Below are 17,717 nucleotides of genomic sequence, written 5' to 3'. Positions count from 1 at the left end.
AAATCCAGGGAGGGGTCAGCTGAGTATAAGACTGTATAATCTGCATATAAATGGATGAGAGAGCTTCCTACTGCCTGAGCTATGCTGTTGATGTAAATTGAGAAGAGCGTGGGGCCTAGGATCGAGCCTTGGGGGACTCCTTTGGCAACAGGCAGTGGCTGAGACAGTACATTTTCTGGCTTTATACGCTGCACTCTTTGGGAGAGGTAGTTAGCAAACTAGGCCCGCAAGAATGGAATGGTCTACCGTATCAAAAGATTTGGCCAAGTCAATAAAAACAGCAGCACAACATTGCTTAGAATCAAGGGCAATGGTGACATCATTGAGGACCTTCAAGGTTGCAGTGACACATCCATAACCTGAGCGGAAACCAGATTGCATACATGAGAGAATACTATAGACATCAAGAAAGCCAGTCAGTTGAATATTGACAGGTTTTTCCAACACTTTTGATAAACAGGGCAAAATAGAAATATGCCTATAACAGTTACAGTAGGATCAGCTTGATCTCCACCTTTAAATACAGGATGAACCGTGGCTGCCTTCCAAGCAATGGGAGCCTCCCCAGAAAGGACCTCGGACTCAGTGACTGCCTGCAGGGAGAAACTTTGTACCGGGGCAGGGGAAAAAGAGGGAGAAGCATCGGGATAGTCACATTAGAAGGGGTGGGAGATGAGGAAATGTTGCTGGGCAAGGACTTGATATGTAACTTGTAACTTGATATGTAGTTTGAAGAAATAATAGATGAATACCCTCCATCATGGTTTACATAGGCACATATAATACAGAGACATTGTAATCCTCATAAAATCTTGATTATTCTAGTCTTTCATTAACATAATCAATCATAGAAACATAATGTGTTTATGTGTGGCACCTGGGTGATAACAAATGATAGGATAATAATGAAATGGTGGATACCAGTGGATAGTACAGTATTTTACATCTACTGTATACGTAGCCTAGTGTGTGTGTCCAGATAATTTGACACTGGGTGGGCCTGAGGTGATCGCAGTACAGGAGGTATTTAGGAAGGGAAAAGATCCAGGAGATGATACACACTAACATACATATTAAAATACTATCCACCATTTTAATTGTAGTTTTTTTTATCACCAAAGTGCCACACAGATTACTAGGCTATGCAATAGAGATTAGCGATCAGGCTATACACTACAGTTACAGTATATTGCAGTATGTACAAACACAAAGGGAATGGAGCAACAGCAGGCAATTTCCTAACTATTTTTTTTTTTAAAGAATGGCACAGCAGCCCAATTATTAGCTATGCCTTTGTTGGGCAGTATTCACAAACCTATATGACCTCTTGTCATTATATAATTGTCACCAAAGCCCAGCTGGGCTAACAATAGTCAGTGGTGGTTAATGAGGAACAGTCTGAGCGGGGGTTTTGAACCAGGGACACCTGACCCAGCACTAACATATGGATGGGGATGCTATACTCTCACTATTAGTTTAGATTCTAGAAAACCCCATATTTAATTAAATTGGCCAGAGCGGTACTGCTTCATCGAGTTGATAGAGGTAACTGTACAAAAAATATAATCTCGAATTTGACCTACGACACGGACGGAAGCGGAAGTAGTAACTGAAGCGCCGCTTGTTATTGGAGCGAGCGTGTTCGCAGAAACGTATGGCTAACGCTTTTACTAACAACAAGTACATCACATATCGCTAAGTGTATATATTGATACAAAGGATTTTCGCTTACCTCAATTTCTTGATCCAAACACACCAACATTGGCTGTGGAGCTAACGGTAGCCAACCTTAGTATAGCATCCCCATCTTAGCTGGCTGCTCTAGAAACTCGCTAGCTAACGTTCAGCTAGCTAACATTAGCTATTCATCGTTCATCCAGTGACACTGTAAATTGTAACTTTTGAACCACAAAAGTGCTTAAACTTTCATTCAAGCAATCATGGCGGATGTTACTGCACGTAGCTTGCAGTATGAGTACAAAGCGGTAAGTATGACATTGAACTAAGCTGACGTTAGCTAACTAACGTTACTTCGAGATGATTTCACTCATGCTGTATTGTTTTCTTGTGTCTAAGTAGTTTGCAGTAGTTCGGTAGTTATCTAACGTGTTACCGGTATGCTAATGTGGCTGGACACAGTATTGTACTTTCTATTGGTTACTAACTAGGTAGTTAGCGAGAAGTTAGCCAGCTAACGTTAGTCTGTTAGCTAGCCAGTTTGTCCTAATGTTGACACACGAATTTCTCAAGTTTTTAATTTTTGTGCTTCAGTAAGTGTGTAACTAGCCAGCATGGTGAAGGCAAGTTGACATTGCTTTACCCTTCCTCTTAACTTTGTCTATTGTCCAATACTAGAACTCCAACTTGGTCTTGCAAGCGGACCGTTCGCTCATTGACCGCACAAGGCGTGATGAGCCCACAGGAGAGGTGCTGTCCCTGGTGGGGAAGTTGGTGGGAACCAAGATGGGTGACAAGTCCCAGAGGACCAAACCTTCAATGCTGGAGGAGAGACGGGCAAAGTAAGTACAACTGCCTCTTAAAGTCTTTTTTTCTGGTGCATGTCTGAAACACTTCTTGACTGACCCATGTATGACTATTCCCTCCACCTTTGTCTTTTGAACTGTGCAGGAGGAGGAAGAGAGATGAGGACAGGCATGACATGAACAAGATGAAGGGCTTCACCCTCCTGTCAGAGGGCATTGATGAGATGGTGGGCATCGTGTACAAGCCTAAGACCAAGGAGACCAGGGAGACCTATGAGGTCCTTCTCAGCTTCATCCAGGCTGCGCTTGGAGATCAGGTCAGAGAAACAACTGTTAAGACACTTGTGCAATTATGCGTCTGTCTCAAGGGGTCATTGCTTTGAAAAGAATGAAGAACACTATGCAGACCATATATAATGGTGGAATGAACAATGTTCTATTCAAATCAATGACTTGATTATGCCTGTGCTGTATTTCTGTATCTCTGCAGCCGAGAGATATCCTGTGTGGAGCGGCTGACGAGGTGCTGGCTGTGCTGAAGAATGACAAGATGAGGGACAAGGAGAGACGGCGGGAAGTGGAGCAGTTACTAGGGCCTGCAGATGACACACGCTACCACGTGTTGGTCAACCTGGGCAAGAAGATCAGTGACTACGGGGGTGACAAAGAGCTCCAGAACATGGGTAAGGAAATGAACACAATGATGAAGGAATGTTTACATTATATTCACTCAACTGGATCATGCATTCATTTCTGGCTACTATTATGCATTAAAGTGAACCAATGTTTCAACACACAGATGACAACATTGACGAAACATACGGAGTGAATGTCCAGTTTGAATCTGATGAGGAGGAGGGTGATGAGGACCAGTTTGGGGAGGTGCGAGATGACGGCTCAGACGAAGAGAGTGAAGGAGAGGAAGCAGACTTGGGCTGCACTCTGACAGCCAATGTAAGACCCCTCATTCACATAACACACGTCTGTGTTTATACTAAACTACAATGTTTCTTTTAACCTTTGCACTAATTAAACATGTATCCTGTAGCTTGGTGTGACAGGTGATGTGATGACAGCCAAGAAGAAGGAGCTGCACCCTCGTGACATCGATGCCTTCTGGCTCCAACGTCAGCTCAGCCGTTTCTATGACGATGCCATAATCTCTCAGAAGAAAGCAGATGAGGTTCTGGAGATCCTCAAGGTATGTGTTTGTGTGTGTATTTGTTTCAGTATCTCTGCCTTTGTCTATGTGGTTGCCTTGGTCTCTGACTGACTCCCTGTCTCTGTATTCCACAGACGGCCAGTGATGACCGAGAATGTGAGAACCAGCTGGTCTTACTGTTGGGATTCAACACCTTTGACTTCATCAAAATCCTTCGTCAGCATCGTCGCATGAGTGAGTACCTATCATTTCCACAACTAATGTACATTAAGTTAACATTTAGAGGGGGACTATAACAGCATGCATTGCCAAAATTGAGAGGTCACTCATAATAAATTTCTCTGCTCCCTCACAGTCCAGTACTGTACCATGTTGGCAAGTGCTCAGAGCGAAGCAGAGAAGGAGAAGATCATAGGAAAGATGGAGACCGATCCAGACTTGTCCAAAGTTCTTTATCAGCTGCAGGAGACTGAGAAGGAGGATATTATTAGGGTAAGAAACCATCTTAATTGTTGTATTAATCACTGGATAAATCATTGTTTCTACACTGTGTACTGTAGACGTATTGGAACAGACTGAAATACATAGAAGGATAAATGATCACCTAAGCATTTAATGTTGGTTCCTTTGGTCTCAAACAATGGCTGGTGTTCATGTCTTCAGGAAGAGCGATCTCGCAGGGAGAGAGTAAGGAAGTCTCGCGTGGACAATGACTTGGAGTCTATGGACATTGACCATGGAGAGGTGAGGAGGACCATGAATAATGCACGCATGACTATAGCCTGTCTATAGCCACTGTAATCCACAGACGATTTTCACATAAACTATAAACATTACACACATGTAGCAATGACATACATTCAATATGAATACATTGATGCTAAATAAATCCTAACTTCAACCATTTACCCCCCCCTCTCAGTCCATGACCCCTAAACAGTTGCTGGACCTGGAGGACCTGGCCTTCACCCAGGGAAGCCACTTCATGGCCAACAAGAGGTGCCAGCTGCCCGATGGCTCCTTTCGCAAGCAGCGCAAAGGCTACGAGGAGGTGCACGTTCCTGCACTCAAACCCAAGCCTTTCGCTGATGATGAGGTGTGTGTGCGCCTATGTATTCATATTTTTTGTTGTTGATGTAGTCAGTACTGTCGCTTCTAGCAAGTGAATGGTCTTATTTTCAAGAACTGTCACCCAAGCCTCAATTGATCATCTGTATTATTAGGTGCTGGTGACCATTGAGAAGCTGCCCAAGTATGCCCAGGCAGGTTTCGAAGGGTTCAAAACCCTGAACCGCATTCAGAGCAAGCTGTTCAAGACTGCTATGGAGTCCGATGAGAACCTGCTGGTGTGTGCTCCTACGGTTAGTAAATAAACCACGGTCAACTATAATACACTGCTCTCTGCTCAGCACTCTGTCATGTTGCATATGTTCAAAAGTGCCATTGTTGAACTCTGTTTTGTTTTATAACTTATCCCAATGTATTTTCTTCCTCTGTTTATTCCCCTGGGTGCCTCCAGGGAGCAGGTAAGACCAACGTGGCCCTCATGGCTATGCTAAGAGAGATCGGCAAGCACATCAACCTGGACGGAACCATCAACTTGGACGACTTCAAGATCATCTATGTGGCTCCTATGCGCTCGCTGGTACAGGAGATGGTGGGAAGCTTTAGTAAGGTGAGACTTGTTATTTTTATGGGGTCCCAACTCAGTGTTATATGCTGTCATGCACTTGAATTGCCAGGAGAGCTATGTTTGTATAATAAGGAATTCTGTGATTGTGTTTTGCATGTCTCCCTCCCTCCCTCCCTCCCTCCCAGCGTCTGGCCAGTTATGGCATCACAGTGTCTGAGCTGACAGGAGACCACCAGCTGTGTAAAGAGGAGATCAATGCCACCCAGGTCATCGTCTGCACCCCAGAGAAATGGGACATCATCACACGCAAAGGAGGCGAGCGCACCTACACCCAGCTAGTGCGCCTCATCATCATTGTAAGTACAGACACTCTCTCAAACTTAAATGGTCCTCTTATGGACTTTATGCAAGGCCCTTTAGTCAAACATCCCATTACTATTTCCCAAGCATTTACGTTATTTGACATGATTTTTAAAACTGTAGTTATAAACTCATTGGGTGTAAGAGCTGTATGTAACTGAGTGTGTCTGGTGGCCAGGATGAGATCCATCTGCTGCATGACGACCGTGGGCCAGTCCTGGAGTCTCTGGTGGCCAGGACCATCCGCAACGTGGAGCTGACCCAGGAGGACGTGCGTCTGCTGGGTCTCAGTGCCACCCTGCCCAACTACGAGGACGTGGCCACCTGCCTGCGAGTAGACCCCGCCAAGGGACTCTTCTACTTCGACAACAGGTCATCCAGGGCTCAGGAAGGAGGGTCAATCTCTCCACACACTCTCACTTATCATCCTACTATAGATGAACAGGTTTTGTGAGAGGTTGGATTGGAAGCACAAATCTGACTGATAGTCTTTTCTGTCTTCCAGTTTCCGTCCAGTGCCCCTGGAACAGACGTATGTGGGCATCACTGAGAAGAAGGCTATCAAGCGCTTCCAGATCATGAATGAAATTGTCTATGAGAAGATCATGGAGCATGCTGGGAAGAACCAGGTGAGGCCTGCTCAGCCTAGTGTTCTTCAGCCATCATCTGACTCTGCATTGCCGCCAACACAAAACATGAGATCCTGGAAAATCCTAATGTCTATCAGATGACAAATATCAACAGACAGAAAGTTCCACACAATCTAGTATTTGTGTGCCATCTTGTGTTTGTCAGGTGCTGGTGTTTGTCCACTCCAGGAAGGAGACGGGGAAGACGGCCCGGGCTATCAGGGACATGTGTCTGGAGAAAGACACCCTGGGGCTGTTCCTGAGGGAGGGGTCAGCCTCAACTGAGGTCCTCAGGACTGAGGCAGAACAGTGTAAGGTGAGTTCATCTGACCTGGGGACTAATTTTAGCTAACAAAGCCTGTAGAATCTCTCCATGTCCAGAATTCTACACACATCTGTCCCAAATCTGTGAGTAAAAAAACAAATCGTACAATAATCTGATTATTAAAGCTGCAATATCTAACTTTTTGGGCGACAAAAACTAATTCACATAGAATTGTGAGTTATAGATCTGTCATTCTCATTGGAAGCAAGTCTAAGCGGCGGTAGATCTGTTTTATGTGCGCTATTTCTATGCTTCCCGTTAAGTTTCGTTTTTACATCTTTTACTTTTGGTTTTGAACACCAGCTGAACATACAATATTTTTGATTATTGAAAATATATTTCACAGCGGTTTAGATTTGTCACAAACTGAAATTAATTTAACTATTATCATTTTAGCAACCAGGAAATGGCGAAGCGATTTCTGCATATTGCACCTTTAAAAAAAAAAGGAACATTACATACATTTTTTTTCATCCCCCAGAACCTTGAGCTGAAGGACTTGCTGCCCTACGGCTTTGCCATCCATCATGCTGGTATGACCAGAGTGGACCGTACCTTGGTGGAAGATCTCTTTGCTGATCGCCACATCCAGGTTAGTCTCTACTAACCTCTTTCCTTTAATACAGTCAGAGCTATTGTTACAATGTCACCGGACCTGTCTCACTGAAAGGGCTCTGTCTGTTTCAGGTGCTGGTGTCCACAGCCACATTGGCCTGGGGTGTGAATCTGCCTGCACATACTGTCATCATCAAAGGCACCCAGGTGTATAGCCCAGAAAAAGGCAGATGGACAGAGCTGGGAGCCCTAGACATTCTACAGGTTAGTCTGCATTGGCTGGATTAGACTAGTGAGGTACATACACAGGGCTAGACTTCACTGTAGCAGAGTATTTTATGAGCTAGATAATGCTCAAACTCTGTTAGCTTTGTGAGTTTGAATGACACCTATGTTCTGTGCTGTGTTCAGATGCTTGGTCGAGCTGGGCGTCCTCAGTACGACACCAAGGGAGAGGGCATTCTGATCACATCCCATGGGGAGCTGCAGTACTACCTATCTCTGCTCAACCAGCAGCTGCCCATCGAGAGCCAGATGGTTTCCAAGTTGCCAGACATGCTCAACGCTGAGATAGTGCTGGGCAACGTGCAGAATGCTAAGGTGAGCGTAAACTGGATTTACAACACCGCACACAACTCACCACTAATAACAATACAGACATGCTGTGGTTTGCTACTGAAACTACCTGTGGAGAGACTGATCAACTAGAACCATTAGTGCTAACATTCAAACCCTTGCTGCTGTAGAGGTCTTACTCCTCCCTTGTCTCCTCATCAGGACGCAGTGAACTGGCTGGGCTACACCTACCTGTACGTGCGCATGCTCCGTAACCCCACCCTGTACGGAGTCTCCCATGACGACCGCAGCTCTGACCCCCTGCTGGAGCGCCGCAGGATGGACCTGATCCACACTGCAGCCAATGTGCTGGACAAGAACAGCCTGGTCAAGTACGACAAGCGGACCGGTGCTTTCCAGGTACACACTGCTCTACATATGCACTCTGTCCAGTGGGATCAATGCAGTGACACTGACCTATTGAGGCCTCTTCAAGATTCTAAGATGGTGAAAACAAAGATTATGCTATTGATATTCATAATAGATGACTTTTCTCATCCTTCCCTGAAGGTGACGGATCTGGGTCGCATCGCCAGCCACTTCTACATCACCCATGACTCCATCCAGACGTACAACCAGCTGCTGAAGCCCACCCTCAGTGAGATCGAGCTTTTCCGTGTCTTCTCCCTCTCCTCTGAGTTCAGGAACATCACTGTCAGAGAGGTATGCAGCACTCTAGAATAGGGATGGGCACGGTTATTCAAATATCCAAATGGGCGTTACTATTCGCTTACTTGGGAGAGTATTAACTTTTGAGAGAATAAATATCGGCCTACTTTAACAATGAAGGCTTTGACTAAAATGAAATACGATTATCTATGTGACGTTGTTACATAGCCTACAAGGATAAACCATTACATATTTATTTTATTTTTAATGACAGTTTGTATGAGTGCGCCCCATATAAAAAGATTCACCGGCAGCCTACACTCATTTCACACGAGTAGCTTGTTGTTATTGTCAGTCAATCAAAGCGCTGCTGCAGTCAGAGGCTCCATGTGTAGCAAGTGAAGTGGGAGATTTCTAATCAATACAAAAGGGAATTAAAATAACAGAATTCAGTTGGCTAAATGAGAAGGAGTAGGCTAAAATAATCAACCAAGAGGTAGGCTGTTGTTTCATATGAATGGAGTTGTTGTAGACAAGGACAGGAAGCGCATGCAAGAAATACTCAATAAGTTATCCGTGCTACGTTAGCTAGCTAGATAACGGCAGCAACACGTTTTTCTATCATACCATCTGATAGTGCCTGTCTTGCCTGCATCAAATCGTTGTAAAGAAGCTAGCTAGCTACAGTAGCCAGTTAAGTTAGCCAGGTAGCTAGCTAGAGTCTTTAACTGGCCTGTAGCCAGCTAGCTTCTTTACAATGATTTGATGCAGCCAAGACAGGCACTATCAGATGGTAAGATGGATAACCTATGGCAGCAACAAGTTTGGCTACTTTCTCTCTCACTCCTACACACACCCTTCTGCTGAAACAAGCAGAGGGCAGCACACCGGCTGTCTCCATTGAAGTTTGAAAACGTAATTTTTTTTTTTTTATTGTATTTCGACTATCTGAATAGCCAGGGGGGAAAAAATGAAATCATTTAAAATGCCCATCCCTACTCTGGAATACTATATTTAATTACAAAAGGCCACACATGTTACTGAATGCTTTTGGGCCAGGTCTATACCAAACCAGCAACTGATGTACAGTAAAATGCTACAGATCCATGAATGCTCACGTGGGGTCTTATTTCAGGAAGAGAAGCTGGAACTGCAAAAGCTGCTGGAGAGAGTTCCCATTCCAGTGAAGGAGAGCATTGAGGAGCCCAGCGCCAAGGTTTACTACTACTACATGTGTCAATGTTGACACTACACTGATCAATGATATGGAACACCACTGCAGTATGTATTGCTAGAGCCCTGTTGCTATGAGCCAGTTCTGAGGTGTGTGTTCTTATTACAGATCAACGTGCTGCTCCAGGCTTACATCTCTCAGCTCAAACTGGAGGGCTTTGCTCTGATGGCTGACATGGTCTACGTGACGCAGGTAAGGTTATGTCCATTTGTTTGTTTGATTTGAGAGATGTTTTAAGTATTTTACCAGCATCTGACTGTTCACTATATCCTTCCTCAGAGTGCTGGAAGACTGATGCGAGCCATCTTTGAGATCGTCCTGAGCAGGGGATGGGCCCAGCTCACAGACAAAACCATGAACCTCTGCAAGATGATTGACAAGAGGATGTAAGTTAACCATTGCTGTTTATTCCTAGTTTTCACTGATGAACACCTTAGTCACCAGTCCTAGTGAATTATAGTTAACAAAAATATAAATGCAACAATTTCAACGATTTAACTGAGTTACAGTACATATAAGGAAATCAGTCAATTGAAATTAATTAGTTAGGCCCTAATCTATGGATTTCTTATGACTGGGCAGGGGCGCAGCCATGGGTGGGCCTGGGAGGGCATAGGCCCATCCACTTGGAAGCCAGGGCACAACCACTGGGGAACCAGGCCTTGCCAATCAGAATTACTTTTTCCCCACAGAAGGGCTTTATTACAGACAGAAATACTCCTCAGTTTCATCAGCTGTCTAGGTAGCTGGTCTCAGACAATCCCGCAGGTGAAGAAGCTGAATGTGGAGGTCCTGGGCTGGTGTGGTTACACGTGGTGTGCGGTTGTGAGGCCGTTTAGACATACTGCCAAATTCTCTAAAACAACATTGGAGGCGGCTTATGGTAGAGAAATTAACATACAATGATCTGGCAACAGCTCTGGTGGACATTCCTGCAGTCAGCATGCCAATTGCACTTCCCCTCAAAACTTGAGACATCTACGGCATTGTGCTGTGTGACATAACTGCACGTTTTAGTGGCCTTTTATTGTCCCCAGCACAATGTGCCTCTGTGTACTGATCTAGCTGTTTAATTAGCTTTTTGATATGCCACACCTGTCAGGTAGATTGATTATCTTGGCAAAGGAGAAATGCTCACTAAAAGAGATTTAAAAAAATTGTGCACAAAATTTTGTGCGTATGGATCATTTTGGGGATATTTTATTTTAACATGGGACCAACACTTTACATGTTGTGTTTATATTTTTGTTCAGTGTACATGACGAGGCTAGAATGAAATGTGATGTTCCTCTGGTCTTCTCTGTCTGAATGTGTCCCTCTCCTACACAGGTGGCAGTCCATGTCTCCTCTGCGTCAGTTCAGGAAGCTCCCAGAGGAAGTCATCAAGAAGATTGAGAAGAAGAACTTCCCCTTCGAGCGCCTCTATGACCTCAACCACAATGAGATTGGTGAGTTTGCTCTGCATTGCACCCCAAATGCCCCACCTCGATCTGGACCCACTAATACTACATGCTCATTGATTCATCCCCGGTTGTTGAAGTTGTCATTGAAAGTGTTTCTGTCCCTCAGGTGAGTTGATCCGCATGCCCAAGATGGGGAAGACCATCCATAAGTACGTGCACCAGTTCCCCAAACTGGACCTGGCCGTTCACCTGCAGCCCATCACCCGTTCCACACTGAAGGTGGAGCTCACCATCACACCGGACTTCCAGTGGGATGACAAGGTCAGTAGATCTGTACACTACCCTCAGGCTGTTAGTTTATAGCTGTTATATGGCTCAGATTAAATTGGGTTTTTCTTACTGTAACACACCGACACATTCATACACACCTTCTCGGTGGCCCATACAGGTGCATGGCTCGTCAGAGGCCTTCTGGATCCTGGTGGAGGATGTAGACAGTGAGGTCATCCTACACCACGAGTACTTCCTGCTCAAGGCCAAGTATGCCCAGGACGAGCACCTGGTCACCTTCTTTGTGCCCGTGTTCGAGCCCCTGCCCCCACAGTACTTCATCCGCGTGGCCTCGGACCGCTGGCTGTGTGAGTGCGACACTCCTCTGGCTAGCTCTTATTAGTAACTTAGTCGATTCAAACTGTATAAGCAAATCTAAAGTTTTGGAGGATGTCCATTGAAAATGTTTCTCTCTCTCTCTGCACATCTCTCCCTCTCAGCCTGTGAGACCCAGCTGCCAGTGTCTTTCCGCCACCTGATCCTGCCAGAGAAGTACCCCCCTCCTACTGAGCTGCTGGACTTGCAGCCCCTGCCTGTGACCGCCCTGCGTAATGCCGCCTTCGAGACCCTCTATCAGAACAAGTTTCCCTTCTTCAACCCCATCCAGACACAGGGTAAGACACACTCTGAGACTCTGAAGTGTCACCATTTGGGCTAACAGTTTCTCACTGCACCCATCTGACCTCTCAGACCAATGTGGCCCATTCAATGACTTCGATCAGGCACATGCCTCTATACCTTTGGTGCTTACATTGTGAGTAAAATAACGTGTGGTATTCTCTGTTTTGTCCAGTGTTCAACGCTGTGTACAACAGTGATGACAACGTGTTTGTGGGAGCCCCCACCGGCAGTGGGAAGACCATCTGTGCTGAGTTTGCCATCCTGAGGATGCTGCTGCACAACGCAGAGGGACGTTGTGTCTACATCACACCCATGGAGGCCCTGGCTGAACAGGTACAGGGTTATCAAGATGGGGTGTTTTCAACTTTAACATAATGTTGTTTTCGTCTGACTTCTGATTATTCGCACTTATATTACCCATTCCTTCCACCCCGTTTAACATCACTCGTGTGTGTCCAGGTGTTTGTTGACTGGCACCAGAAGTTCCAGGATGCTCTGAATAAGAAGGTGGTGTTGCTGACAGGAGAGACTAGCACTGACCTGAAGCTGCTGGGGAAGGGTGACATCATTGTCAGCACCCCGGACAAATGGGACATCCTGTCGCGCCGCTGGAAGCAGAGGAAGAACGTCCAGAACGTCAGCCTCTTCATCGTGGACGAGACTCACCTCATTGGAGGAGAGAACGGGGTAAGGCCATGATCCAAACTGATAAAACCTATATATCCACATGCCTAGTGCTTTGATTAGATAGCAACTATACAATGCTTTTTTGACATGTGAAGTAAAATATATTGATATTCATACTCACCGTCTTGCTTGAAGCCTGTGTTGGAGGTGATCTGCTCCAGGATGAGGTACATCTCGTCTCAGATTGAGCGTCCCATCCGCATCGTGGCCCTCAGCTCCTCCCTGTCCAACGCCAAAGACGTGGCCCACTGGCTGGGATGCAGCACCACCGCAACCTTTAACTTCCACCCCAACGTCAGGCCTGTCCCTCTGGAGCTGCACATCCAGGTCTGTACCATGACTGTAATGTCCTCTCAACCTGTTACATCATCAACCTGCCCTTATCCAAATAAAACACCAATAAGGTTTTGTATATAAAATATATTATTATCTGTCTGGATAATATCATATCTGCTCAATTTAACTTAATTGTAATGCCTCTCTCCTCTCTCAGGGCTTCAATGTGAGTCACACCCAGACTCGCTTGCTGTCCATGGCCAAGCCAGTATACCACGCCATCATGAAGCACTCCCCCTCTAAACCGGCTGTGGTGTTCGTCCCGTCCCGCCGACAGACCCGCCTCACCGCCATCGACATCCTCACCTTCTGTGCTGCTGATGTGGTCCCTCAGAGGTCAGACCCATAACCTTTACACACTTTAATCTTTCTGAGTGGTGCAAGGAGTTAAAACTCTTTATGTATACAGTGTTGGTAGATGTTATAACATGAGGTATCAGAGCAGTAACAGATGTCCCTGTCTCCCTGTAGGTTCCTGCACTGCACTGAGAAGGACCTGGCTCCCTTCCTGGAGAAGGTGACAGACGGCACCCTGAAGGAGACGCTGGCCAATGGGGTGGGCTACCTGCACGAGGGCCTGTCCACTACAGAACGCAGGATCGTGGAGCAGCTCTTCAACTCGGGTACGACTGGCCACTCCCTTAGACCTGCTGATATAGTACATAGTTAGAGAAAGTATAGCGGGTGATTGTTAAATGACACACTGTGTCTGGTCCTCTGTCTGCAGGTGCAGTCCAGGTTGTAGTGGCCTCACGCTCCCTCTGCTGGGGCACAAACATATCTGCTCACCTGGTTGTTATCATGGACACCCAGTACTACAATGGCAAAATACATGCGTAAGTAACTTATTTATTATATATATTTTTGGTTGTTGTAATGACTACATTTCCTAGTCTATATCACTCAGACCCCCCTCCTGCCTCAGTTTAAGTGTGTTAGTGACCATGTCCTCTGTGTCCCCAGCTATGTGGACTACCCTATCTACGATGTGCTCCAGATGGTGGGCAAGGCCAACCGGCCCCTGCAGGACGATGAGGGACGCTGTGTCATCATGTGTCAGGGTTCCAAAAAGGTACGTCAGCAATATCCTCTTTTTCTCTCCATTTTCACTCAGTCACTTTTTCTGTCACTCCATCATTCTGTAATTTTAGCACCTAATCTATTTTTCTCAAATGTAGGATTTCTTCAAGAAGTTCCTGTATGAGCCCCTGCCGGTGGAATCTCACCTGGACCACTGCATGCACGACCACTTCAATGCTGAGATCGTCACCAAGACAGTGGAGAACAAACAGGACGCAGTGGACTACCTGACCTGGACCTTCCTGTACCGCCGCATGACCCAGAACCCCAACTACTACAACCTGCAAGGTGAGACAGGCACACCTACAGCACTGGCACTGCTCTCCACTGTTGAAATTCTAGACATGTAGTATTTTTCCATACCTGTAGTGTTTTTGTCTAGGAGTCTTATGTTAATGTGCTGCTCTCCATCTCTCCCTTCCAGGCATGTCTCACCGTCATCTGTCCGACCACCTGTCAGAGCTGGTGGAGAACACCCTGCATGACCTGGAGCAGTCCAAGTGCATCAGCATCGAGGATGAGATGGACGTGGCACCTCTTAACTTGGGCATGATCGCTGCCTACTACTATATCAACTACACCACTATCGGTGAGAACTACCACAACCAACATCCCATTGTCACTAAATATGGCTTTATCAGTCACATCACCTATGCTGTGAACCACTCCACAGACTAAGCAAATGTTAAAATAGAATACATACATTATACAGTATATAACTTCAGTTACTGATATTTTGTGTTTTTATCAGAGTTGTTCAGTATGTCCCTGAACGCCAAGACCAAGATCCGTGGATTGATTGAGATCATTTCCAATGCTGCTGAGTACAAGAACATCCCCATCAGACACCATGAGGACAACCTGCTCAGACAGGTAAACACACTAATGCACGTCAATAATCATAATATGCACTTTTGCAGACTTACCCCACCCAAATAGCCATGTAGAACTGGAAGTAATGGAAAGTGTGAATTCATTGCTCACAAATACTAATCTGGAAGCATTCTATGAAATGATCTTTAATTAAGTTGTGTATGTTGTGTTTTCAGCTGGCCCAGAAGGTGCCCCACAAACTGAACAACCCCAAGTTCAACGACCCCCATGTGAAGACCAACCTGCTGCTGCAGGCTCACTTATCCAGGATGCAGTTGAGCGCTGAGCTCCAGTCAGACACAGAGGAGATCCTCAGCAAGGTGAATGAGAAATGAATAGATGCTTTGGTGCAGTCTAAGGTGTGGTAAATGGACTCTGTAGAGCAGAAAGACTCTAGTATGACCTAGTGTTCGGAAAGTAGAGGGTCAGATTTGAAGTGTGCTAGTGCTTTAAAATCTATGTGTACGGTTGTGTGTCCTGTCCAGGCTGTGCGTCTGATCCAGGCCTGTGTAGATGTGCTGTCCAGTAATGGCTGGCTGAGCCCTGCGCTGGCTGCTATGGAGCTGGCTCAGATGGTCACCCAGGCCATGTGGTCCAAGGACTCCTACCTCAAACAGCTGCCCTACTTCACCTCTGAGCACATCAAACGCTGCATGGACAAGGTAACACATCCACTACTGCCTGTTACTCTATTCATTTGTAACACTTCCATCCAAGGGATCATGGCCATCTTGCTTTGGTGTGGATCTTGAAGCTGATCCCTCGTATTTCTCAGGGTGTGGAGAGTATCTTTGACATCATGGAGATGGAGGATGAGGATCGTAGTGGGCTGCTGCAGCTCTCAGACACCCAGATAGCTGACGTGGCTCGCTTCTGTAACCGCTACCCTAACATTGAACTGTCCTACGAGGTGGCAGAGAAGGAGAACATCAAGAGGTGATTTAAATGGGGGTGTTAGAGATTGTGGGGAAATAGGTTGACTGAATATAGAGAGATCAGTACCACAGGAAAATGTTTGTTTGCTTCGGAGGTTGTTAATTATAAGGTCTTTGCTACTACTACTGCCCAGTACATCTATTGACCATTGAGAAGCAGAGTAAGTGAAGGTGTCTGATCATAGCTTTGTGTTTACAGTGGAGGTCCAGTGCTGGTTCTGGTCCAGTTGGAGCGAGAAGAAGAGGTGACTGGGCCTGTTATTGCCCCACTCTTCCCCCAGGTATGGATCATCATCACCACCAGTTTGTCAGAACTCCTCTAGTGATTCATTCAAAAAGCACAAACTCAACAATGACCATGTTTAACCTTTGACTGTGTTGTTTCAGAAACGTGAGGAGGGCTGGTGGGTGGTGATCGGAGACCCCAAGTCCAACAGCCTGATCTCCATTAAGAGGCTGACCCTGCAGCAGAAGGCTAAGGTCTGTTTATAACCCTAACTGGACCATAAAGAGCCAATACATGCAAGCATCTGCATATTTTGACAGTCAGACATGTAGGCTAGCATGTAATTGATCTAGCGTCTGAATGCCCAAAAGTAATCTTAAAGGTGAATACCCTGTGTCAGCATTGCTTGGCCTCACTCTGTGCCCTTTTCTCCCATTGCAGGTGAAGCTGGACTTTGTTGCACCAGTGCTGGGCGTTCACAACTACACACTGTACTTCATGAGTGATGCCTACATGGGCTGTGATCAGGAGTATAAGTTCAGCGTGGATGTGAAGGAGGCAGACAGCGATGGAGACAGTGATTCAGACTGATCAGGCATCAACAGATGACAAGTCATTTCTCAATTCAAGCTGGGATCAGTAGAGGTTGTTTGTTTTGTTTTATACTGAACAAAAATATAAACGCAACAATTTTACAGTTCATATGAAGAAATCAGTCAATTGAAATAAATTAATTAGGCCCTAATCTATGGATTTCACATGACTGGCAATACAGATACCATCCAAAAAATGGGCCTCAGGATCTCGTTGCAGTATTATTGTGCATTCAAATTGCCAATGTTCATTGTCCGTAGCTTATGCCTGCTCATACCATAACCCCACCGCCACCATGGGGTACTTTACATCACAAAACCGCTCACCCACACAATGTATTATGATCATGCTCTTTAATATGCCACGCAGATGGATTATCTTGGCAAAAGATAAACACTCACTAAAAGGGATGTAAACAAAGGACAAAATGTGTGAGAAGCTTTTTGTGCATATGGGACATTACTGTGATCTTTTATTTCAGCACATGGGACCTACATGTTGCGTTTATTTTTGTTCAGTGTAGAGGCATTGAGTCAATCTCTCTTTGGACTGTTTTATTCTATTGTGCTTGAGGTAATTGTCAGACCTTTTTGTACAATTGTTTAAATGTGCTCCAGTCGAGGATAGTAATGTGTGTATATAGTACCTAATTAGAAGTCAACAAGTCATAGTATATCAAAGATTGACTCAATTTAACTGTTTCACAACTCTGCAATCATGGTTGGGTACTTTGTAAATAATCTACCTGTCAATTGTCAAACTCAGTAAGGCAATCTGATTACTTTCCCTTTGTCAGAAGACAAAGGATCCGTCAGACGCATTTGGTGTGTAATCATAGTGGCCTCTGACTTGCGCCTTTCAAGACTAATTTGAATGTCAATGTATTTTTTTCCCTGGAAACAACTGATTAGTAAAAAAATTAAGTTACTCCCAACCTTGTCTGCTATTAAGAGTGATCAGCCTGTTTTGTTTGTGAAATACCTTTGTGCTGTCATGGCTTTTCCAATAAAAAATTATCCAGACTATG

At 45.4% G+C, this 17,717-nt stretch overlaps 1 protein-coding gene across 1 annotated transcript; it reads left to right on the top strand.

The window, feature by feature from the left end:
* The first annotated feature begins 1,591 nt into the window (after window positions 1–1,591).
* Window positions 1,592–17,715, top strand: LOC106585548 (U5 small nuclear ribonucleoprotein 200 kDa helicase). The gene is made up of 44 exons (XM_014171891.2): window positions 1,592–1,985; window positions 2,356–2,519; window positions 2,629–2,800; window positions 2,974–3,166; window positions 3,283–3,437; window positions 3,532–3,684; window positions 3,780–3,879; window positions 4,001–4,137; window positions 4,309–4,389; window positions 4,568–4,741; window positions 4,869–5,006; window positions 5,165–5,320; window positions 5,464–5,634; window positions 5,817–6,010; window positions 6,144–6,267; window positions 6,434–6,583; window positions 7,074–7,184; window positions 7,280–7,411; window positions 7,559–7,747; window positions 7,925–8,122; window positions 8,273–8,425; window positions 9,507–9,587; window positions 9,714–9,797; window positions 9,885–9,991; window positions 10,935–11,053; window positions 11,175–11,329; window positions 11,457–11,646; window positions 11,779–11,952; window positions 12,132–12,292; window positions 12,419–12,646; window positions 12,782–12,973; window positions 13,140–13,318; window positions 13,454–13,605; window positions 13,710–13,818; window positions 13,946–14,054; window positions 14,161–14,350; window positions 14,487–14,651; window positions 14,814–14,935; window positions 15,112–15,255; window positions 15,421–15,597; window positions 15,711–15,871; window positions 16,070–16,151; window positions 16,258–16,350; window positions 16,538–17,715. The coding sequence occupies exons 1-44, from the start codon at window positions 1,941–1,943 to the stop codon at window positions 16,685–16,687; spliced, it is 6,414 nt and encodes a 2,137-aa protein (XP_014027366.1). The 5' UTR covers window positions 1,592–1,940; the 3' UTR covers window positions 16,688–17,715.
* The last annotated feature ends 2 nt before the right edge of the window (window positions 17,716–17,717 follow it).

This window comes from Salmo salar, chromosome ssa24 (assembly GCF_905237065.1).
Source record: "Salmo salar chromosome ssa24, Ssal_v3.1, whole genome shotgun sequence".
Taxonomy (NCBI): domain Eukaryota; kingdom Metazoa; phylum Chordata; class Actinopteri; order Salmoniformes; family Salmonidae; genus Salmo; species Salmo salar.
This window is presented reverse-complemented; position numbering and strand designations above follow the sequence as displayed.

Bases quoted from the DNA above. Each gene is read 5' to 3' on its own strand.
- LOC106585548 (XM_014171891.2), top strand. From the start codon at position 1,941: ATGGCGGATGTTACTGCACGTAGCTTGCAGTATGAGTACAAAGCG. The intron at 6,268-6,433 runs GTGAGGCCTGCT...TGTGTTTGTCAG, and splicing joins AGCATGCTGGGAAGAACCAG to GTGCTGGTGTTTGTCCACTC. The intron at 16,351-16,537 runs GTCTGTTTATAA...CTCCCATTGCAG, and splicing joins CCCTGCAGCAGAAGGCTAAG to GTGAAGCTGGACTTTGTTGC.